Below are 20504 nucleotides of genomic sequence, written 5' to 3'. Positions count from 1 at the left end.
GGCTTTTAAATTATTATCAGCCGTACTGCTATCAAAAGCAATTTTTATTATTGTACATTACAATTACATTTAAACTTAAAATCAATATAATTATAATTATTTAATACAGCTTAATTATTATAAATCACACGCGGCTCTCACGAATATCAGCAAGTGTTACAAAATTATTATTCTCTTCATCCATATCAATATCACGGTGTCTATCACGTCTCTGATCAGCCCTAGCTTCAGGATCAATATGATTGCGTGGATTTGAATTAGCACTAGCATGAGAATTAGAATTAGAACTGATGATATTAATTGCTCCAACAGCACTAGCTCCATCCCGTTCGGCAGGTCGCCTTTCAGTAGTAGCATTAACATCAACAACTGTCTCTTGTGTGCTCTGAACCCGAGGATCAGAAGTCTCACTGGACGACGTTCCATTAGAATTAGAGTTAGAATTATAATTATCGAAGGTAGTACTTTTATTATTAGTATCACTAAAGTGTCTGTGTAGCTCTTCGTTAGAAATAAATCCACGTGATGCGTTTTGACGGTACAGGCTACCGTTGGTCATTACGTAGAAATTTCTGTGATTGGTCGTCGGGTGATTATTATTTGCATTAACATTTACATTTACATTTGTATTTTGTTGATTGTTGTGATTATGGTTTATGTTGTTGTTGCTGTTTACCGTGTAAATATTATTATATTCATTTTCAATGTAAAAACTGTCGGTCGTTGTGCTTGGTTGATTGTGCCTTGAGTTATTCCTCATCAGATTACGTGAAAAGTTCTGACTTGAAAAGGACGTTATTGTTGCGTAGGGATGATAAGTCACAGTGTTCATTGGATTCGTTATGATATGTGAGCAATTATCAAGACTACGCATTTCTATTTCTTCTTTGTCGTTATAGTAATCTTGTAAATCTATTTCATATGGTAAATTTGCAAATCTGTTGTAAAAAAAAAAATTATTTTAATTAATGATTTATTTATTCATTGAATAATAATAATTAAAAAAAATAATAATAATAATTTTTAAAATAATATTTTTTAACAATTAGAATAAATAAAATTTTTAAGTATGAAAGAAGATATTAAAATAAAAAAATAAATTACTGTCTAATGATTAAAAATAAAAAATAACAATAATAAAATACCTGTGTAAAATAATATCAGAATATGATGGCGGCATGTCACCTTCATCTTTACCATAAATACTTTCATAAGTCGGCGGTGGAAAGCAACCAACCGAACCAATACTATCTTTACTCGGTGTCTCAGCATCCATTTCCAACATGCTTCCTTGGCTATTGTGCGACAAATGGTGTCGATTAACATACCGTGAGTTACGTTGTGCCCTCAGAACATTTTCACCCAATTCCACCAGATCAAGACCTAAAAAAAAAAGAAAAATTAAAAAATACAATTTACAAATCACATAAAAAAAATTATCAATAAATTTTACCTGTAGTATCAGCTTGGAATTGGCTGAAAATATTTCCATCAACTACCAGCATTCTTCCGTGAGGCAGCAGAATAATCGTCGGAGTTGCGACCATGGCCTGATCACTGCTGCCGAATCTTGTGTCAAGCTCTGGATCTTCTAGCCTGCAGCAGCAATGTCTGCGACACAACGATCGGCAGAACGGAGCTCCCCAGCAGCAGTACGCGAATATAAAGCAGAGAACGGCCAGCATCACCAGTAAAGCTGCGACTCCTTGGCCTTGTTGGGCCGCAGCAAGTCCGGAGCCGCTTGCTACTCCAACACCAAGGCCGAATCCCGTATCACCGGTCATTTCTCCTACAATTGTAAAAATTATTGTCATTAAAGTTAGCCGACATTCTAAATTTTTTTTTAATAATTTAATTAAAACAAAAAAATATTTTTAAAAAATTGCACTTAAAGTTTTTCAAGTTTTTTACAATTGTAAAATTAAAAAAAAAAAATTTTTTGTAGTAATTTTTTCAATAAAAAAAATTTATTTTTTACAAAAGAAATAGTATAAAAAAATGCATATGGAAATTTTCACAATTTTTTTCTATGCAATTTTTTAGATTTTTTTTTCAACCAATAAGTTAAAATTAATTTTTTGATTTTTTCTTGATAATTTAATTAAAACAAAACGATTTTAAAAAAATTGCATTTAAATTTTTTTACAAATAAAAAATTATTTATTTTATCAAATCATTATCTTCAAAAATCACAACTTGTGATTACATAGTCTTTAGTAAAAATAAATAAACTTCGGTGTTGTTATTTACAGGTGTTACTCAATGAAATACTTGTGATATAACAAGTAATAAATTAAACGCAACAATTATCATATAAATTGTTATTCAACCAATATTGTCATGTCGGTGCCTCACAAGTCCTTTACTTTATTCTCACATGTATCATACTTGTTAAATCAACGTGCCAATGTAAATGTTTGTGTTTGTTTTTGAAATCCTCCGGATAGGAGAAAGTTTTATTTTATGTATGATTAAAATTGTAATTTTATGTGTTTACATGATGATCATCTCGGAAAGTCCTGAAGCTATTGGAATTTCGTGAAAAATTTATTATTCAATTTTTTAGTGAGTATCATTTTTTGTAATAAAATTTTTTTTTTTAAATGTAAGAATTTTTTTGGAAATTAAAAAAAAATTTTTATTTCTTAGGTGAAGAAATAAAAATTTTTCTCAATAATTTTTTTAGTGAAAAAAAAATGTTTTTTAGATTTAGAAAAAAATAATTCTTTAATGACATTAAAGTTAATAATCACTTGACTATGTTTTAATTTTTTTTAACTAACAAATTTGTTCCAAAAAATTACATTTTTAATTTTTTTTAAATTTCTACATGTCAATTTTTATTTCATTTTTTTTTTTGCACTTAAAAATTTTTCAACAATTTTATTTACTTGTCAAAAGAAATTTTGGATTAAAATTTACAATTTATTAATCTAAAAAAAATTTTTTTCAACAAGAAAATTACTGAGAGAAAAATTTTTATTTCTTCAGCTAAAAAATAAAATTCTTTTAAATTCCCACCAAATAAATTTCTTGTGACAAAACTTCTCATATTTTTCAAAAAAAAAATTTTTTTCTCTTATTGTATTTAATAAATAAAAAAACTTACGCTTTATTTTAGGGTACTGAAAATTATTCGACGGACGAGTCATTCAAAACAATATTTTCCACCACTCACAGTAATTCATCGGGCTACAACGAACATAAATTAACAATAATTAATTAAAAGTACTTCTGTGATTTAATTGAAACATTAAAAAGAAATTATAAAGCCAAGAGTAAGTAAACAGTTAAGTCAAGATAATTTGTAATCGATCCATCAAATGTTTACATAAATTAATTTTTGACAAAGGTAATTTTTTATTATCACATAGTTACTCAATAGAATAGAAATTTTTTGTTGCTCAATAAAATGTTACGTTTTATTTTATTTTATCACTTGATTGGTTCACTTTAAATAAGATTTTTATCACAGATAAAATATTAATTAAAAAATAATTTTTTTAGCTTGATTTAGCTTGAAAAAAAAAATTAATAAATCATTCAAAAATATTCCGCGGGCGAGCGAGTTTATTTGATCCATTTTTAACACATACTCTATATTGATTTTCCTCGCGAGCGAATAAATTTAAAAGATAAACGTACAGTATTAATATATAAGTGGTTATTTTAAGCTTGATATTTTATAAAATAGTTTTGTAGTTAAAAAAAGTTTCCATTAGGGTTTACAAACTTATTATAAAACGATTAAAAATTAATTTCAATAAAATAGACATAAATATTGTGCAAATATCACATACTAAGTTGTTTACAGTTGTCTAAGTCTTTTTGTACAAAGAAACTAACACTCGTTGTCGTTAAATAAATAAATTTTAATTTATCGCGTATCATTTTTTTGAGCTTCATAATTAACAATTAATTATTTATTATTTATAATTTTATTTAATAAAATAAAATTTATTTATTTCTTCAGGCGAAGAAGAAATGAAACAGGTGAATGAAACGACCCGGACTTGGATAAACTTTGATAACGCGAGATCAAAACTGAATGTCGACTGCGAGGGCGCGAGAAAGATAAAAAAAGTGAAAGGTATATCCCCCACGTACTGAGCACGAGGATATGTATGTCGGGGGTGTGTAGAGCTCAACTGCGCCAATGCGCAACGCCAACTATATACGTAATCACTTTGTCTGGGGTCTGGGGTCGTCTTACTTTTACCCTGCCCTGGTATCTGCTCTCTGGTATGGTTTGTATTTGTGGACGGATGCCTCTTTTTTTATTTTTTTTTTTTTTCTTCACAAACGAGACCTCAACTTATTGGGAAGGATTGTCATATATTTTTTAGGATACAAGATCCAAGGATACTACCCCGCTTTGACCATCCGATCCTTACCACTGCCAGATTGATCCACGTGCTGAAATTTACTCGAATTAATGCCTGGAAAAATTTTATATGACTTTAAAGTTAGCAGTTTTGATAATTTTTTAATTATTTTTTTTTTTAACAAACAAATTTGTTTGGAAAAATTATTTTTAAAAAATTGCATTTTTTATTTTTACATATTAATTTTTTTTGCCATAATTTATTTGTTAAAAAAATATTTAATATCTTTTAAATCATTTAAGTTAGTAGTCTTGATCATTTTAAAAATTTTTTTCAACAAACAAATTTATTTTGAAAAATTATTTTTAAAAAATTGTATTTTTTATTTATTTGTATATTTCTATGTCAATTTTTTTTTTTGCCATAATTTATTTGTTAAAAAAATTTAAAAAATTATTGAATATCTACTAAATTAATTTATAACATTAATTAGCAGACGTTCGATCATTTTTTAATTTTATTAAACAAACAAATTTGTTCTAAAAAATTGAATTTTTAATTTTTTTAATTTCTTCGTCATTTTTTTTTGCACCAATTTATTTGATTCAGTAGTTTTCAAAATTGGTTTTTTCAATAGTAATTTTTTCTCTCAGTGTAAATTACTTACACGCTGTACTGTAGTATTTATATATTTTTTATAGACGTATCGTAGTTCTCAACCAAGTTTGACGTCATTGTTTCAAGGAGTTGGATTTCTTGTCACGATCACGGTAAAGTGTGACCCAACACTTAAATATAATTACATTTTAAATTCGCAGTAGATAAGTTGTAGGATGGTGCTATTACCTAAATTGGAGTCCTAAAATAAATTTAATAATTAATCTCTAGTTTATTATTTTATTCAAATTTGCTCCAGATTTTTTTTTTTTAAATCTTCGGTAGTTGCTAAAATTTTATCAGCAAATATAGTTCAAGTATTGCTGGTAAAAAATAATTAATCACGTCCGTGCCAGATTTTGTTTTATTGCGATTGTTTGAATTAGATTTTAGTAATGACAGCCTTTGAAAAATAGTCGGTTGTAAATCATTTTAAAAAGAGTAATTTTTCCTTAAAATTTAAGAACTTAAATTATTTTTTACGAGGTACTTATTAAAGTACTATTTAACTTAAAAATAATAATAATAAATATTTATTTATTTATTTAACCAGAAATATTAAAAAATAAAATTTACTCGGGAAGAATATTTAAAACCCATTCTTTAAATTGATGGATTTCTGATTGAACTATTTCGTGTTCAATGTCAGGAATTGGTATCAATTTAGTATTGACATTTAATTTTTTTAAATTCTCATGAGTTTTCTCTCCCCATGCAAAAGGTACCAGAGAATCATTCAGCCCATGAAATTGCAGTAACGGCGGTGTTTTGATGTTCTTCTTCAAAGTCTGCCGAAAAAAAAATTGAATTAAATATTTTAATTAATTCACTGACTAGATAATAAGCCAATTAAAAATTAAATCAATACCTCATAAACCAAAGAATTATCATTGAGAAAAGACGACATAGTAACACAGCCAGCTAACGACGGGCGATAATTATAGGCGAGGTACGTCGCCATGGTACCACCCATCGAGAACCCGCTGACGACGATCCGGTCTTCAGATATCCCGTCTTTTATTTCGCTGTCTATAAGTTCAGTCGCCGTTTTAGCGATTGCATCGATCGACTCCTTATTTTCGGGAGCTTTAATATTAACGTCGTTGCGGTCAAACCACACGTTGCTCAGCTAAATTTAAATTTACACGGAATTTAATTTTTTAAATATAAATTATCAATACTATTACTTATAAATTGCGATCAATAAATAATATGAAAATTTATTTAATAGATATTTGATCAGTGATCACTTAAAAAAATTTTTTAATAAATAAATTAGTAATACTAAAGTTAGCCGACATATTTAATTTTTTGATTTTTTTTTTTTTTTTTTATTAATTAAATTGGAACAAAAAATTTTTTTTTTTAATTGCACTTCAAGTTTTTCAAATTTTTGCAAATGAAATTTTTATAAATATTTTTTTGTAATAATTTTTTCAATAAAAAAAAAAATTATAAAAATTTTTAGATTTCGGCTAACTTTATTATCATATAAATAATATATACCATTCCTTGCAACGGAGTGTAAGGTTGAGCAGGTGCGGTTGGATAAATTATTTTAATGTGTGGAAATTTAAATTCATCTCTATTTAAAATGTCTATCCACTCTTTTACATCTTTTCCAGTGCTCCCTAAAAAAATTGTTATTAATATTAATATATCCAATAATTTATTTTTATTGATTGAATAATTACCAGATCCATGAAAAATAAATAAACTGGCGGTATGTTTTTTAGTTGGCTGAACATTTATTATTCTCGGCGTTCGCAAGATTCCAGATGCCATTTTTGGATTTATTTTAATTTATTTCATTATATTTTATTTGTCAATTATAAAACAAAACAGCTGATCATTTTTTTTTTTGTTTATTTTTTGACAAAATTAAAGTTTGATATTGTTTTGTTATTTTGTTTAGGTTACAGATTATCTTAAAATGTTAACCTAGAAATTTATCTTACTAACTGTCAGATTGAAACAATTCAAGTTTTCGTTGCAGTCGACAATTTTTATAAAACACCCTGTATGTGTTTTGTTATAAACAAAAAAAAAATTATTACTTTTCATACAAAATTCTTTAATTAAATCTAATTTAATTTTTATTTTAGTAATAATTAATTAAATATATTTTTTCTTATGGAATAAAAAAAAAAAAATTTATGAAAAATATAGACAAATAAATTAGAATTAATACAAGTAAATTAATGATTTACCATTTTAAGCTTGCAATAAAATAAATAAAACATTGCACGAGGAAAAACTATTAGAAAATTAAATAAAATTCATGACATTGAAATTAATCGACGTCTAATAATTTCTTAAAGATTTTCCTTAAATTAATTATTGTAAAAAAATTAAAAAAAAAATTTAAGCTGGCAAAATTAAAAAAAAATAACTTAAAAGGTAATTAGTGAAAAATATTTTTTTAAAAATAAATAAATAACATGAAAATTAATTTAGAAGATATTTAATAATTTTTAGAATTTTTGTAATAATTAAATTATAGCAAAAAAAAAAAAAACGATCGTTTAGAAATTTTAAAAAATTATAAATGTAATTTTTCAGAAAAACTTTTTTATTAAAAAAGATTTATTTTTATTATTTTTTATTGATTTTTTTAATAAAAAAAAAGTTCTAAAAATTTTTAAATGTCTAACTTAATTTTGATAACTTATAAAACTATGCAAATTAGTTTTAAAAAAACGAAAATTCATGAATCCCATTTTCAATTTTGTTTTATTTGTTTACTTTTTTAGATATCCCGAGTGAACGGAAAAATATATATATTTATATGTGAATAAAAAATTGAAGTGTCTATAAAATATTGATATTAATAAAATATCTTTCTAGAAGATTCTAAAAATTGTATATCAAGAATATTTATAAAATAAAATAGAACGCAAAAAATATTATCGAGTTACGTAATAAAAAAAATATATCACTCAGCACAATAAATAATAGATATTTCTTTTAATTATTGAAAATAATGATCTCTTCTTATTATATAATAGCATAAAAACATATATTAAACATCTGGATTCCTGATAATTGCAACAATTAATTGAATGAAACTCAACATAGCGTGAATGATTGTTTTCGCTGCAATACATGAAAATAAAAAAAATCCTTGTATATACTTCCTAGAATTTAAAAAGATAAGTTTGATTTCAATTTTTTTTTTTTTGATATTATTCTTCCTATGAAGATCTATCTTCACGTTACATTTAATTACTATATAGCTTCATATAAAATGAGTGATTCAGAGCAGACAAAATCAACAGTCAAGTAAAAGTCTTCCTTATTGTGACTTGCGTTTCGCAATCATGTCCGAATTATTCGGCATTTTTTGCAGCTTGCTGGTAATTTTTAATCATCTTTATTTCTTAAATTTATAAATAATTATTTTTAATTTTTAGCTTCTCAGCGCTCTGGAATTCACACCATCTGAATCTTTGCCTCACCGTGTAAGTTTCTATTGAATGAAATTAAATTAAATTTGCTTTAATAATTATTAATTAATGACGACAATGACTTACAAATTATAAACTATTTTATTCGTTGCTTAGCAAACTCGTCAGATACCTGATTTGAACAAGGGGATGGATGCTTTTAAAAATATGGCTGGATCCATACCTGGAGCTGATATGTTCGCTAAAGTTCCTGAGATGGCCAACGAGTTCGTAAAAAAAGCCCAAGAAATGGGGGACCAATTTATGAAACCTAGAAGTCGCCGTGATACTCAATCTCAAGAATTAAATTTACACCGTGTTAGTATTTTTTTTTTTTTTTTTTTTTTTTTTTTTTTTTTTGAAAAAAAAAAATGAAATGACACTGGATATTATCCCAGATTATACTCAGTGATATCTGTGGTGAAAAAAAATTTAGATAGTAGCTAGAATAATCTAGATTATACTGCGTGATATCTGGATTATACTCATTATAATCTGGATTATACTCATTGTAATCTGGATTATACTCATTATAATCTGGATTATACTAGCTACTATCTAAAAATTTTTTTTGTTTATAAATTTTACGTGATTCAAAAATTTTTCTTTCTAATTTAAGACAAAAAAATTCTCCAAAATTATTTTCTTGGTTCAAAAAAAAAATTTTTTTTTTTCAAATTAATTCACTAATTAATTAAATTAAATCATCAGGTTGCTCGGCAAATTCCTGGCTTTGATCAAGCAATTTCAGCAATGAAATCTGCAGGTGAATCATTTATTCAAACTGGCTCAGATATAATATCAAAAGCTCCTGAAGTAGCTGGCGAATTTATGAATAAAGCTCAACAAATGGGGTCACAGTTCATGAATCCTAGCGGCTGACGTCGTCGTAGCCCGAAACCTAAATCAGTAAATATTGATAAAAATTTATTTCAAAATTAAATATTTACAAGCTTATTTTTTTATTTTTTTTTTAATCAAGAAGAAATCACCACGGTGGAATGACTACTGTTGCACCTAGATAATTTTTTTTGCAAACAAAAAAAAATAAATTATTTGTTAAGAAAAGATGTATTGGTTCTATTACATAAAATAAATATATATTGTAGACCATCGCTTGTAATTTTTTTGCATCGACAATCGTGATTTATTACAACCATTGATCTATAATCATCTTATTATTAAGTCACCTTCCGCAACTTAATTAATTTAAAAACCAAAGCCTTCAGCTGCATCCTGTCTGGCAAAAAATTATCATATAAAACGTCTGTTATATTAATAGTTTTATAAAAAAAAAAAAAAAAACAGTTTACAGGTCATTCTTCTTACCGCTTGGATCCTTAAGAAGAATATCAACAATTCATAAAATTAATTAAATTATTTAAGCATTAACAGTATATTTAGTAAATAGTATCAAAATTTTTATAACGAATAAACAAAGTATAAAAAAAAAGTTAAAAAAAAATTATAATTTCAAATATAAAATCAATGACGTATACGATGATTTTATGAATATAAAAGATGTATGTATAAGCTAATGAATAATCGAGTACGTCGTCGACCTTTGGCACTTATATATATGAATATTCAATATTCACTGATAAATGTTCAATCGCCAGCATTTAATACGACACACTGCAACAAAGTACAAAATATTAATTAACAAACATGTAATTTTTAGTGGAATTAAGAAAATTTAGAACAAAGTATTAGCTATTAATTGTAGGAATAAATGGTAAGTAGTAAGTAATGTTATTTAAATAATTAGTTACAAGCTGTCAGTATAACAAAGATGGTAAAGTTTGTATTAAAAAACAAGCCATTCAAATATATAACAAGATTTTATTATTATTAAATTAATTAATAGTTAAGTTAATAGTAAAATAGAATAAAACAAATGATAAAATTAAATTAAAATATCACTCAACCGGATTTTCTCGTCTGGATGGTAAATCAGTGATCACTTGTTCACTAGTCTTCTCATCGTGTTTTTTTTTCTTCAATGCTTTACCACGAATATTTAACATCGTCCTTGATACCAGCCAAATAGTACCTTTCTCACAGATACAACGCAACCCATTTATTATACCGATTATTAAACAGTGTGGCGGGTAGCCTGTTGTCCGTGATTCTATGCCGACTGTTTTTAGGCATGTGTCCACAAATTTTTCAGGCGTCGGTGCCATCCATGACGCTTTCCTATTTTTAATAATAAAAATAATTAATATATTATAAATCATTAATAATTTAATGATACTTAAGTTAGCTGATAAATATCAATTTTAAAAATTCTTTTAAATATTTTTCCTTAAAAATTTTTTTTTTAATTTTTATCTGCACGGAAAGAACAAGATTACACTGGATATCATCCTAAATTATACTCAATGATATCTGGATTATACTCATTATAATCTGGATTATACTAATTGTAATCTGGATTATACTAGCTATTATCTAAAAATTTTTTTCACTCAGTATAATCTTCAGTGTCATCTTGTTCTTTCCGTGCATGGAATTTTAAAAAAAAAAATTTTTTTCATAAAAATTAAAACGCTAAAAAATTATAAAAAAAATTTCTGTTCGTCAACTTCAGTGTCTTAAAATTAAATTAATTAAAAAAAAGTTCCATCGAATGAATACTCACTTAATTTTGGACATTTTGGTAGCAACGGGACCTGGAAGGACACACTGAACCGTGACATTGCACGGTGCAGCTTCAACAGCCAAATCAGCGCTCAATTTATCTACAAACGCTTTACTTGCAGCGTAGACCGACAAATAGGGACTGGGAATAGCTGCGGCTGTTGAACTGATATTAATGATGACACCTTTACGGCGTTCCATCATTCCCGGAAGCACGGCTCTCGCGATTCCGGTGGTAGCCGCGACATTCAGCTGGAGAATGTTAGTTATCGTTTCTTCAGTGATGTTTGTGAATATTTCTGGATGGTCGTAACTCATTCCCGCGTTGTTCACTAAAACTCCAACCTGAAAAATTATTCAGCATAAATTTTGACGAAATTAAAGTCAGCAGTCACTTAAAATTTTTTTTTTTATTTTATAAAAAAATTTCATCCAAAAAATTATTTTTAAAAATTGCATTTTTAATTTTTTTAAATTTCTACATGCCCATTTTTTTTTCTAATTTTTTTTTGCAATGATTTTCTTTTTTAAAAAAATTCTAAAAATGATTAAATATCTTCTACTGTAATTTTTATTAAATATTAAATCCAATAAAATTTATTCAAACATTGACATTTAGAAAAAGTTACCTCAAGGCCTTCAATAAGTTTCGCGATCTTGGAATAAACTGGAGGACCTTCCGTTAAATCCGCTTCAAGAACCCGAGTTTCGACTCCGTACGTGGTACGAAGTTCTTTGGCGACTGCTTCCAATTTTACCAGCGACCTGGAAACCAGGACAATGTCCATGCCTTTGGCTGCTAAAGCTTGGACGTAGGCTTTTCCTAAGCCGTCGGTCGCTCCCGTTACTACAGCCCATTTTCCTTGGGTCGCGACGTCTATTCCTCGGCCCAGACCCGGTGCAATTATTTTCTTCCAGGTAAACACTGATAACCACAGTAAAATCCTGAGTCCAATGGCACCTAAGGCCACAAGCGCTAGTTTTTCCCAGCAAGTTAATGCCATTCTGCAGAAAGTTAAATTTATTTATTTATTAATTTATTTTTAAACAGTTTAAATTTATTTATAAATATCTAGAAAATCTAAATTGCTACCTGATGCGTTCTACTATTGCAGAACTTTTATAATGTAATGATAACGATGTTGTAAATTTAAAGTGATATAATGTTTTTCAATTAACTCCCACCACTGTTTATGCTATAATTTAAATATTTAACATTCAGCTTTTATTAATGTAATCAGCAGAAGGGTTTTATAAAACAATACTATTGTTGTGAGTGACTTTATAAGTAGTGAACCGTCACCAGGCAATATCACTGTCTTATGAAATTTTTATTACACACATTTTATGTGTTACAATAAAATAAAACATTTCAAAATTTAATTTTATGTCGGATAATTTTATATTTGTTATATAATAAATAAGCGCGTTACTGAAATTTAATTAGAAAAATTTTTTTTTTGTAAAAATTAATTTTCTAATTTAATTTAAATTTATACTAATCAATTATCAAAATAAAAGTAATGTTAAAAAATGAAAAATAAAACATTTGCATATAAAATTAAATTGTTTCATCAATTATATCACTTGATGAATTAATTATACAAAATAACACAATTATTTTTAAAAATGTCATTGCATACACGTGTTCAAATATATTTTATATATTTCATGGACTATCACTAAAATTAAACTTCTTTTTTAGTCATAATAACATGCAATAATTATAACAATAAACTTAGCAGTCTCGCATGATAATTTTTTTATTTTTTTTTAACAAATTGTTTTTTTTGGAAAAATTATTTTAAAAAATTGCATTTTTAATTTTTTTAAATTTCTACATGTCAATTTTTTTTTGCCATAATTTATTCGTTAAAAAAAATTCTAAAATTTATCAAATATCTGCTAAATAAATTTTCATGCAATAATTTTATTTCTTTTTAGCAAAAAAATTATTAAGAAATATAAAATAAAAAAATTAATTATTTTTAACAATAAAGAATTCATTTACGAAGCAAAAAATTTTAATGAGTAAGCTAAAAATTAAATAAATAATAACTGTACGTTACCTTTTACAGTAGACTCATAACAAAACGATTAAAATAATCGATAAATAAACAATTAACTACTATCACAACATATTATTAACGGGTAACTAAAATAAATAATTAATAAAATTAAATAAAAAGCATCTAAATAAGGAAGACGATGCTCGAACGAGGAAATAAACAGCCGTGGTTGTGCTATCAATACGATGTTTTCACTACTCGTGGAGGAGGTGGATTGCGCGCGCGCAATGTCACGGCCAGCAGCACCAGCAGTAGACGTCAACGGGAAAGGCCCCACCAACGAGCTTGGTATCAACTCCAGCTCAAACTATCTCTGTACAATTTCTCTCCATTCTATCTCGCACTTTCTTTCTTTCTCTTATAATCAGTACCAGGGAGTCACTACTCCATTCACCGATCATACCTCTATCTCTCCATCAACCTCTTTACCTCTTCCTCTATTTCCACCTCGAGTACTTTTACCTCTACCTTCTACCTTATATTATACCGCTCTTTCTTTGGCACACTTATGATATTGCTTTGGGCATAAGCATCTGAACTAGGTTGTTCAATATCTGCTTTTTGCTTTACTTAAAGCTTTATACTGACATACATACTCATTTACATGTTCAACTTTATCGTTAAATTGATAAGATATAGCAACCAATAATTAAAAAATTTTCATATCAATATAAATACCAGTTTAAATATTATTTTTTAGAATTCTACTTATATCTATATTATTAATGACCTTATAACTCGTAAACTATTGACATTTTTAAAGATATAAGCTCATCCCGATGTTACACTCATCAAGAGCTTTCATTTGAGTACCCACATCAATTTTTCATATATTTTATATATTTATATATATTAGGGTGTGCCAAAATGTAACTTCCTTGATGGACCTTATAAAATTGGAATTTTCAGTTCCGCTTTTGAAATCAGCTGTGTTTAATAAGACGATAAATTTGATTTTCATAAAATTTTTTAACTGGAGCTTAGTTAGGGCACTTCCGCTGAAAATTCAAATTTTCGCCGGAAGTGCCCAATTAAACTTCCTGCTAAAAAATTCTATGAAAATAAAATCTATCGTCCTACCCCAAAATATCTTAGGAAAGGCCTAAACACAGCTGATTTCAAAAGCGGAACTGAAAATTCCAATTTTAAAAGGTCCATCAAGGAAGTTACATTTTGGCACACCCTAATATATATTTATATATGAAAAATATATCAAAATGCATGTGGGTACTCAAATGAAAGCTCTTGATGAGTGAAGCATCGAGATAAGCTTATATCTTTAAAAACGTCAATAGTGACTGTAAGGTTTCTAGTTATAATTATCTATTATTATTGACTTTAGACTTTTCATTTCGTTTAAAAATTCCTTTGATTTTATTTATGACCCACTAAGATAAAATTTATAATAATTAATGATGACGATGATAAATATTGTGTATATCATGGTATATCAATATCTTCCGGCAGTAGGAGTAGTTAAGAATAAAATAAAAAAAAATAAATAAAATGATTGTCGCTTTCTCCGTGACATGAAACCAGATATTCCGGTACTTACTATACGGGTTTTTATATTTACGTTTCGTTATAATATAATATGAAATATACCGATATAATGAGGAAATGAGAGCGTGGATACCGCCGCGGAACTGTCAAACCTTCAGTTTATAATGATAATGAATATTGTAAAACTGAAGCTAAAGCTAAAGATTTGAAATGTGCATAACGTAACGTGGTATTAAATAAAATAAAAATAATGAATTTTAATAGACTAGAAAGCAGAATAGATACCGCAACACCAACAAAATTAATAAACTTAATAATTAAAATTATTAGAAAAAATGCGAGAGAAATGATAGCATCGTTTACCGCTTACTACCTGGCAACTTTCACTACATAGAACAAGATCATAAATAATGCCCGGTAGTAATAGACTAGTAAATAAAATAATAAAATAAATTGGTATTATATTGTAGAATGAGTATAGAGCTTATAGCAGATTAGAGTCGGTTGAATATTCATCAATAACATCATCGCTGTCGTCATCATAAACATCATCTTCAGCGGCCTTTTTCCTTTCTTCGCACTCTTCTCTCAGCAGCTGTTCATTATTCTGAGCGACTTCAATGAGAATGCCAGCGATCCAGCAAGCCACTATGTCAGAGATAATACGCATTTGCTGATACACTTTCTCGTCCTTGTCCAAGGCCGAGTGTGACCCGTTAATAATAACGCCTGTTAACCGCTTCAATATTACTTCCGCTATATCTTTGAATTCTTCACGGGGTAATGGACATTCCCATGCGAGAATGCTGCGTACTAATGCTTCCGCTAATTTGTATTGACACAGCACAGCATCTCTATTAAATTCATCAGTTTCTGGTGATGCTTTTATCGCTTTACCACGACATATAATTGTTTTTAATTTCTTTTTTTTCTTCTTCTTTGTGTCGAAGAACAACTCTTCTGCTTGTCTGAAAGTTAATAAGCAAGTCAGCTGATGTAATAAATAATTATTATGTTTATATTCAGTTTGATTTAAAATTAATAAAATACTCGGGGCTTAGAGAATCCTCAAACTCCAATATGTTAATTAAGCGATCGATCAGCGGTGCTGGCAAAATAGTTTTACGATCTCGTAAAGTTGAGACAATGCGATGACGAGGAGGTTCTGCTAATTTATCGCGTATTAATGTCACCCGTTTGTTTTTATCACTTTTTTTATGCGGTGGAGTACGGATGCGTCTGAAAAAAATATTTTTATTTGTCAGTCATCCAAAATAATTGATGAAAATTTATTTACCAGATAATTGATCATTTTTTTACAAATAAATTACGGCAAAAGAAAATTCAAGTGTAGAAATTTTAAAAAATTAAAAATACAATTTTTTTTTAATTTTTTTAGGAAAAAATCTGCTTGTAAAATTAAATAAAATAAAATATTCAACCAACTGGTAACTTTAATGTCATAAATAATTGACAATACTATACCGTGGAGTTGCTAATAAATTAATCCAGTCTTCTTTATCTAAACATTCACGGGGTATGGATTTCTTAGCTCTATTTTTAACTCTTGGGGCGTCAGAGGCTAATTTTGATACTTTATTATTAGATTTTTCATCGATTATTCCTTTTTGTATTTCTTCTTCCAATAATGTTTGCTTTATTTCTGGTGATTCTTCATCGCTGTCATTATCCATTGTACTTGTTAATTTTCATCTAACCTAAAGTAAATATTAATCATTAGTTTTTTGATAAGTTAGTAGGTTAGAAATGTTAAAAATTATTTTTTTAGAACCTGTCAAATTTTTATGACATTAAAATTAGCAATCACGACTATTTTTTAATTTTTTTCTAATAATGCTGAAGTTAGTCGTCAGCTTTCAATTTTAAAAATTTTAATAACAAATCAATTTCAATAAAAAATAGCTTTTAAAAATTTTCACTTGTAATTTTTATTAATTTTCACAGTTGAAACTTTTTTATTAATTTTTTTTTTTATAATTGCATTATTATAAAATTTTTAAAGAATTTTTAATGTCTGCCAACTTCAGTGTCATGTAAACTAATATTAATTTTTTTTTTTTAATTTCAGTTGCCAAAAAAAAAAATAACCAAACAAGCGGGAATTTTTCAAATTAAAAAACACAGGTGCGCCATCTAGCGATGAAACAAAAAACTAACTATTGGTTATTAGTTCCTGACGTCAGACGTTCACACACCTACAAAATTATGATGCGAGTACTGTATGATGAGCTTGTGTAAACAAGACTGGGACACATATATACACACACTCAGTGCAACACAGACGTAAGTAGGATAGAGAATGGAAGGAACAGAAGTAGAGCTGTGCTGGTTCTATTATAATCTGCTGGTGGCTAGCACTCAGCTAGTATAGACTAAAACACATATATTTATCCGCGTTATAAATCGATTATTATTATTCTCAAACACTTATTATTGTTCTACTGTTACAAGAAATTAATACGAAAAAATAATTAACTTGACTGAAAATAATTACTACAATTGCTGTGATTTTTTTTTTCATTCACAGTATCAATGGAGCAAGAGGTATTACATTGAGATTGAGATGAGAAGTTAATGCGTTTTTGATGCTGCTACGAAAACTGTGAATTGATATGTGAACGTGAGCAGTGAATGTTAATCAAGTGTACAAGCTCCAGATCCAGATTCTCTGTTAGAATTCTGATGACCTTCCAGTTAACTTGGGATAATCTACAGCGATTTCAGTATTATTGCCAGAATGACATAAGAATCTTCGCTATAAATAAAATTATTGCCGAGAGGATGATATTTTGATGAAAGTTCATGATTATCATGAGATAACAACGTGAGAATGAGATTTAAAGGTGGTAACCTTTTGGGTTACGCTTTATTTATACTTATTTTACATCTTCATGGTAAATATTATTATAAATATTATGATGTTATGCTTCAAGTATCAGACGTTTGACAGTAGTTTAAAAACAAAAAATATTCTTATGAAAATAAATTTAATAATTTTTAGAATTTTTTTAACAAATCAATTATAATAAAAAAACTCTTCTTAAAATTTTCACTTGTTATTTTTGATTAATTTTCACATGTAGAATTTTTTAATTTAATTTTTTTTGTAATAATTTAATTGCTATAAAATTCTAAAAAAATTTATCATACGTCTGTTACATTAACTGCTATTTAATTTATTATTAATAATATTTAACAATTAAATTGCAGATGAAGTCGAAGGAGGAGGAGGAGTCTGCAAGGATCTGCAGGGCCAGACATACGATAGCGGATTTTATTACATTCCAGAGCCTTGTACACTTTGTGTATGCGATAATGGGAACCCCAAGTGGTGCAAAGCTGTAATTTGTCGGCTGTCGCAGGTATTTAATTAAGTAACCAAACGTAAATAAAACGATTGAGCTCAAAGGTAAACGATACATGTGTAACATGAATATCATGTCAAACAGAAATCGATACCAAAGCAAGATTGTAAGTCATTCAGAATTGGAACACCTTGCTGCGAGTTTATCTGCTTGGATGACACTTTGTCCTCGGTGACGAATGACAAGACGGATGGAATAGAGGGTAATAATGGTGACTCGAGTGCCAGTTATGATCTGGGTTTAAGGCTAGTTGCTAGCTGCATCACGGCTATTCTTTCACTGAGTCTTCTCTTTTTTCTTATCCATCGATTGCGACAAAGAAAAATACGAGGTGAGTTTAGAAAAGATTATAAGAATTTTTCTTTATCGCTCACTTGTGATACCCCGACAAAATATCTCCGACTAAATGGAATACAAACGGTAACAAGTTTTGTCTGGAGATATTTTTTTTCGAATATTTTGTCAGGGGATATTTATTTTGAGGATATTTTGTCAGAGTATCAAGAATCATGAAATCGACCAACACAACCCTAAAATAAAAATTAATATTAGCATTAAGTAATTACTAACAAGTTAATGATGTATTTTTGTCAATAAATAAGTTTGCATAGCAGGCAGACAGAACCGAGAGCTAACGGAAGAGCAGCGTAGCCTTGGAAGCATGGGTTACTTGGAACGCGGAGGTCTTCCCCATGGAATGCAAATGGACGAGATGGCTTGTGGCGGAGGATACTCGCTGTGGAAGCCTCCAGGGAACTATTTTCCTCGAGGAGAAGCTCCACCACCTTACGAGGAAGCTGTAGCAGCAGCAAGGGCAGAGCAAGCTCTGCTGACGATGAATCCAAATGCGTTGTCAAGTTTGAATCTTCCAAACTCGTATCTGACGACTCAGCACCATTCTATGTCAGCAGCGATTCCTGCTGCAAATTTACCCGCGACTGCTCCACCTCCCGCAGCGTACAGTGCGACGAGTCCATCGTCCTCGGTAAACACCAGACAGATTAATTCAAGTCAGCCTCATCCGTGTCACCAGCAATTGCTTCCGCCGACAGAAGAAAATATTTCCGCTGGGTACTACAGCGGTGGAGCGGTTACTAATTTTAGTGTTGAAACTAATATTTACGAGAACACGGTACCAGTACCGGTGCCAGTTTCTATGACCAATCAGCAACGTTCTCCAGAACATTCCAGTGGGACTTACAGCACACACAGCAATCACAATGTTCATAATCATAGTAATCATGAGCAAACGCATCTCCAGAGCTACCGAGAGTCGTTACGTCACACGGCGTTACCTCGACAAGGCAGTGCGTTCACTATTTCAGCAACAGTGCCAAATCCAAATACTATATCAACGCATCGTACTATTCCGCGAACGTTAACGACTAGTACTAACGCTAAATTAAGACGGGATTTTGTTAGCCACCAGCAACCGGGTGTACTGCCGCTGGTAAATGCTTCCACAAAAAATGCCAAATCAACGGAACATATTCCTAGACTTAGTATGTCTTCGTTAATTACTGCTAATGCCAGTGCTAGTGCTAGTGCTAGCACTAGTACCGGTGCCAGTATCAGTATCAATTGTAATGATAATAATTTACCGTTGACAAGTACTGGACATTTAGAAATACGTGGTGATAATCAGCAACGACTCGCTGTTGATCCGCAACCCTCTTCGTCGGAGATTAAAAATAATTTTACTACGCCTGTTCGTGACAAGGCGGTGAGTTTTTTTTTTATTTTTTTAAATAGATTACATAAAATCTATCTATTGCATTAACCCTTTTTTGGCCCAATGGCCTTTTTTTTTTTTTTTTTTTTGTTTTATTAAAATTAAATTATAAATTTTTAATGTTTCAGCCATCATTAATATTTAGCAATAGCGCTGAACAAGACGGTAGTTTTGACTCAGTAACGTGCACATGTAGCACACAAGTCCTTCCAACATTGCACGATGACACTGACGACTATCGTAGTGAGTGTGAGAATTGTAAGAGTGCCACTGGTTCGCGTTATTATCTGGATAATGAGGATGAACTAGTGACATCGCCACATGAAACTATGACACTTCACAGAAGACCTGAAGAAACTGCCGCAAGTATTACACCACAGTATTACAGGACTTCATTGACACTGCCAACGAGTACTCGCCAGCGTACAAGGTAATTTTAGAGCCACTAATTAACTTTATTAAATAGGTAATTAAATCTAATATCTGATGATTGATTTTTAAATCAATGTATTCAACGACTGATTTAATTAATTGATATTTAATGAGCAAAGTAAAGAAGATAGAAGTATTTTTTTTTATAAAACTTGATCCGTTATTAATTTTTTAGGGGTGCTGGCGGCCGAGGTAATTGGTTTAGTTCTATGCCAGAAAGTTCAACAGAATCTTCCGATAATGATTAAAAGTTACAAAAAAGTCTTAATGACAAGCATTTTTTTTTTTTTCTTAAAATAAAAAGTGCGATG

The 20504-nt window shown here is 28.9% G+C and overlaps 6 protein-coding genes across 17 annotated transcripts; 2 read left to right on the top strand and 4 right to left on the bottom strand.

The window, feature by feature from the left end:
• Positions 1-23: 23 nt before the first annotated feature.
• On the bottom strand, positions 24-4347 carry LOC141534903 (uncharacterized). Of its 4 annotated transcripts, none has more exons than XM_074254557.1 (5): positions 4214-4347; positions 3110-3192; positions 1454-1789; positions 1146-1383; positions 24-938 (listed from the first exon to the last, which is right to left on the bottom strand). In XM_074254557.1, the coding sequence occupies exons 2-5, from the start codon at positions 3150-3152 to the stop codon at positions 125-127; spliced, it is 1431 nt and encodes a 476-aa protein (XP_074110658.1). In that variant the 5' UTR covers positions 3153-3192; positions 4214-4347; the 3' UTR covers positions 24-124. The 4 variants fall into 4 exon arrangements, with proteins under 4 accessions (XP_074110658.1, XP_074110650.1, XP_074110644.1 ...); XM_074254549.1 differs by having other exon boundaries at positions 4108-4241; XM_074254543.1 differs by lacking the exon at positions 4214-4347 and adding an exon at positions 3801-3980.
• Positions 4328-9337, top strand: LOC141534993 (uncharacterized). 2 transcript variants are annotated; one of them, XM_074254690.1, is made up of 5 exons: positions 4328-4465; positions 5027-5095; positions 8396-8443; positions 8546-8746; positions 9140-9337. In XM_074254690.1, exons 1-5 carry the CDS (start codon positions 4436-4438, stop codon positions 9308-9310), a joined length of 519 nt encoding a protein of 172 aa, XP_074110791.1. In that variant the 5' UTR covers positions 4328-4435; the 3' UTR covers positions 9311-9337. The 2 variants fall into 2 exon arrangements, with proteins under 2 accessions (XP_074110791.1, XP_074110800.1); XM_074254699.1 differs by lacking the exons at positions 4328-4465; positions 5027-5095 and adding an exon at positions 7759-8338.
• LOC141534972 (lysophospholipase-like protein 1) lies at positions 5493-7052 on the bottom strand. Its single transcript, XM_074254658.1, has 4 exons — positions 6677-7052; positions 6489-6613; positions 5851-6111; positions 5493-5770 (listed from the first exon to the last, which is right to left on the bottom strand). Exons 1-4 carry the CDS (start codon positions 6765-6767, stop codon positions 5555-5557), a joined length of 693 nt encoding a protein of 230 aa, XP_074110759.1. The 5' UTR covers positions 6768-7052; the 3' UTR covers positions 5493-5554.
• LOC141534948 (very-long-chain 3-oxoacyl-CoA reductase) lies at positions 9190-13282 on the bottom strand. 4 transcript variants are annotated; one of them, XR_012480516.1, is made up of 6 exons: positions 13141-13282; positions 11701-12076; positions 11073-11416; positions 10357-10627; positions 9758-10063; positions 9546-9668 (listed from the first exon to the last, which is right to left on the bottom strand). XR_012480516.1 is itself a non-coding variant. In XM_074254606.1 (5 exons), exons 2-5 carry the CDS (start codon positions 12073-12075, stop codon positions 9300-9302), a joined length of 1020 nt encoding a protein of 339 aa, XP_074110707.1. In that variant the 5' UTR covers position 12076; positions 13141-13282; the 3' UTR covers positions 9190-9299. The 4 variants fall into 4 exon arrangements, 2 of the variants coding, with proteins under 2 accessions (XP_074110707.1, XP_074110717.1); XR_012480515.1 differs by having other exon boundaries at positions 9546-9664; XM_074254606.1 differs by lacking the exons at positions 9546-9668; positions 9758-10063 and adding an exon at positions 9190-9329.
• A 169-nt stretch (positions 13283-13451) lies between these two features.
• Positions 13452-16937, bottom strand: LOC141534964 (uncharacterized). Of its 2 annotated transcripts, none has more exons than XM_074254642.1 (4): positions 16860-16937; positions 16129-16361; positions 15694-15882; positions 13452-15611 (listed from the first exon to the last, which is right to left on the bottom strand). In XM_074254642.1, exons 2-4 carry the CDS (start codon positions 16335-16337, stop codon positions 15128-15130), a joined length of 882 nt encoding a protein of 293 aa, XP_074110743.1. In that variant the 5' UTR covers positions 16338-16361; positions 16860-16937; the 3' UTR covers positions 13452-15127. The 2 variants fall into 2 exon arrangements, with proteins under 2 accessions (XP_074110743.1, XP_074110734.1); XM_074254633.1 differs by lacking the exon at positions 16860-16937 and adding an exon at positions 16436-16815.
• Positions 16918-20503, top strand: LOC141534885 (uncharacterized). 4 transcript variants are annotated; one of them, XM_074254511.1, is made up of 7 exons: positions 16918-16947; positions 17192-17558; positions 17875-18026; positions 18114-18360; positions 18632-19752; positions 19890-20191; positions 20369-20503. In XM_074254511.1, the coding sequence occupies exons 2-7, from the start codon at positions 17495-17497 to the stop codon at positions 20439-20441; spliced, it is 1959 nt and encodes a 652-aa protein (XP_074110612.1). In that variant the 5' UTR covers positions 16918-16947; positions 17192-17494; the 3' UTR covers positions 20442-20503. The 4 variants fall into 4 exon arrangements, with proteins under 4 accessions (XP_074110612.1, XP_074110631.1, XP_074110621.1 ...); XM_074254530.1 differs by lacking the exon at positions 16918-16947 and having other exon boundaries at positions 16973-17558; positions 18644-19752; XM_074254520.1 differs by lacking the exon at positions 16918-16947 and having other exon boundaries at positions 16973-17558; positions 18641-19752.
• Position 20504: the final 1 nt, after the last annotated feature.

Source organism: Cotesia typhae, unplaced genomic scaffold, assembly GCF_013202065.1.
Source record: "Cotesia typhae breed Kobodo isofemale line unplaced genomic scaffold, CoteBio_Ctyphae contig_123, whole genome shotgun sequence".
NCBI classification, from domain to species: Eukaryota; Metazoa; Arthropoda; class Insecta; order Hymenoptera; family Braconidae; genus Cotesia; species Cotesia typhae.
Note: the sequence above shows the minus strand (reverse complement) of the source record. Positions and strands in the feature narration are given on the sequence as shown.

Excerpts from the sequence above, each read along its gene's own strand:
- LOC141534948 (XM_074254606.1), bottom strand. The coding sequence starts at position 12,075 with ATGGCATTAACTTGCTGGGAAAAACTAGCGCTTGTGGCCTTAGGTGCC. Across the intron at positions 10,628-11,072 it reads ACCAAAATGTCCAAAATTAA|GAAAGCGTCATGGATGGCAC; the intron begins GTGAGTATTCAT and ends TATTAAAAATAG. Across the intron at positions 9,330-10,356 it reads CATCCAGACGAGAAAATCCG|GTTTCGGGCTACGACGACGT; the intron begins GTTGAGTGATAT and ends TTACTGATTTAG.
- LOC141534964 (XM_074254642.1), bottom strand. The coding sequence starts at position 16,337 with ATGGATAATGACAGCGATGAAGAATCACCAGAAATAAAGCAAACATTA. Across the intron at positions 15,883-16,128 it reads AATTTATTAGCAACTCCACG|ACGCATCCGTACTCCACCGC; the intron begins GTATAGTATTGT and ends TATTTTTTTCAG. Across the intron at positions 15,612-15,693 it reads GAGGATTCTCTAAGCCCCGA|ACAAGCAGAAGAGTTGTTCT; the intron begins GTATTTTATTAA and ends ATTAACTTTCAG.
- LOC141534903 (XM_074254557.1), bottom strand. The coding sequence starts at position 3,152 with ATGACTCGTCCGTCGAATAATTTTCAGTACCCTAAAATAAAGC. Across the intron at positions 1,384-1,453 it reads ATTCCAAGCTGATACTACAG|GTCTTGATCTGGTGGAATTG; the intron begins GTAAAATTTATT and ends TTTTTTTTTTAG. Across the intron at positions 939-1,145 it reads TCTGATATTATTTTACACAG|ATTTGCAAATTTACCATATG; the intron begins GTATTTTATTAT and ends TTTTTACAACAG.
- LOC141534993 (XM_074254690.1), top strand. The coding sequence starts at position 4,436 with ATGCCTGGAAAAATTTTATATGACTTTAAA. Across the intron at positions 4,466-5,026 it reads AAATTTTATATGACTTTAAA|ACGTATCGTAGTTCTCAACC; the intron begins GTTAGCAGTTTT and ends TATTTTTTATAG. Across the intron at positions 5,096-8,395 it reads GATTTCTTGTCACGATCACG|CTTCTCAGCGCTCTGGAATT; the intron begins GTAAAGTGTGAC and ends TTTAATTTTTAG.
- LOC141534972 (XM_074254658.1), bottom strand. The coding sequence starts at position 6,767 with ATGGCATCTGGAATCTTGCGAACGCCGAGAATAATAAATGTTCAGCCA. Across the intron at positions 6,614-6,676 it reads ATTTATTTTTCATGGATCTG|GGAGCACTGGAAAAGATGTA; the intron begins GTAATTATTCAA and ends CAATTTTTTTAG. Across the intron at positions 6,112-6,488 it reads ACACTCCGTTGCAAGGAATG|CTGAGCAACGTGTGGTTTGA; the intron begins GTATATATTATT and ends ATTTAAATTTAG.
- LOC141534885 (XM_074254511.1), top strand. The coding sequence starts at position 17,495 with ATGAGATTTAAAGGTGGTAACCTTTTGGGTTACGCTTTATTTATACTT. Across the intron at positions 19,753-19,889 it reads CGCCTGTTCGTGACAAGGCG|CCATCATTAATATTTAGCAA; the intron begins GTGAGTTTTTTT and ends TTAATGTTTCAG. Across the intron at positions 20,192-20,368 it reads AGTACTCGCCAGCGTACAAG|GGGTGCTGGCGGCCGAGGTA; the intron begins GTAATTTTAGAG and ends TTAATTTTTTAG.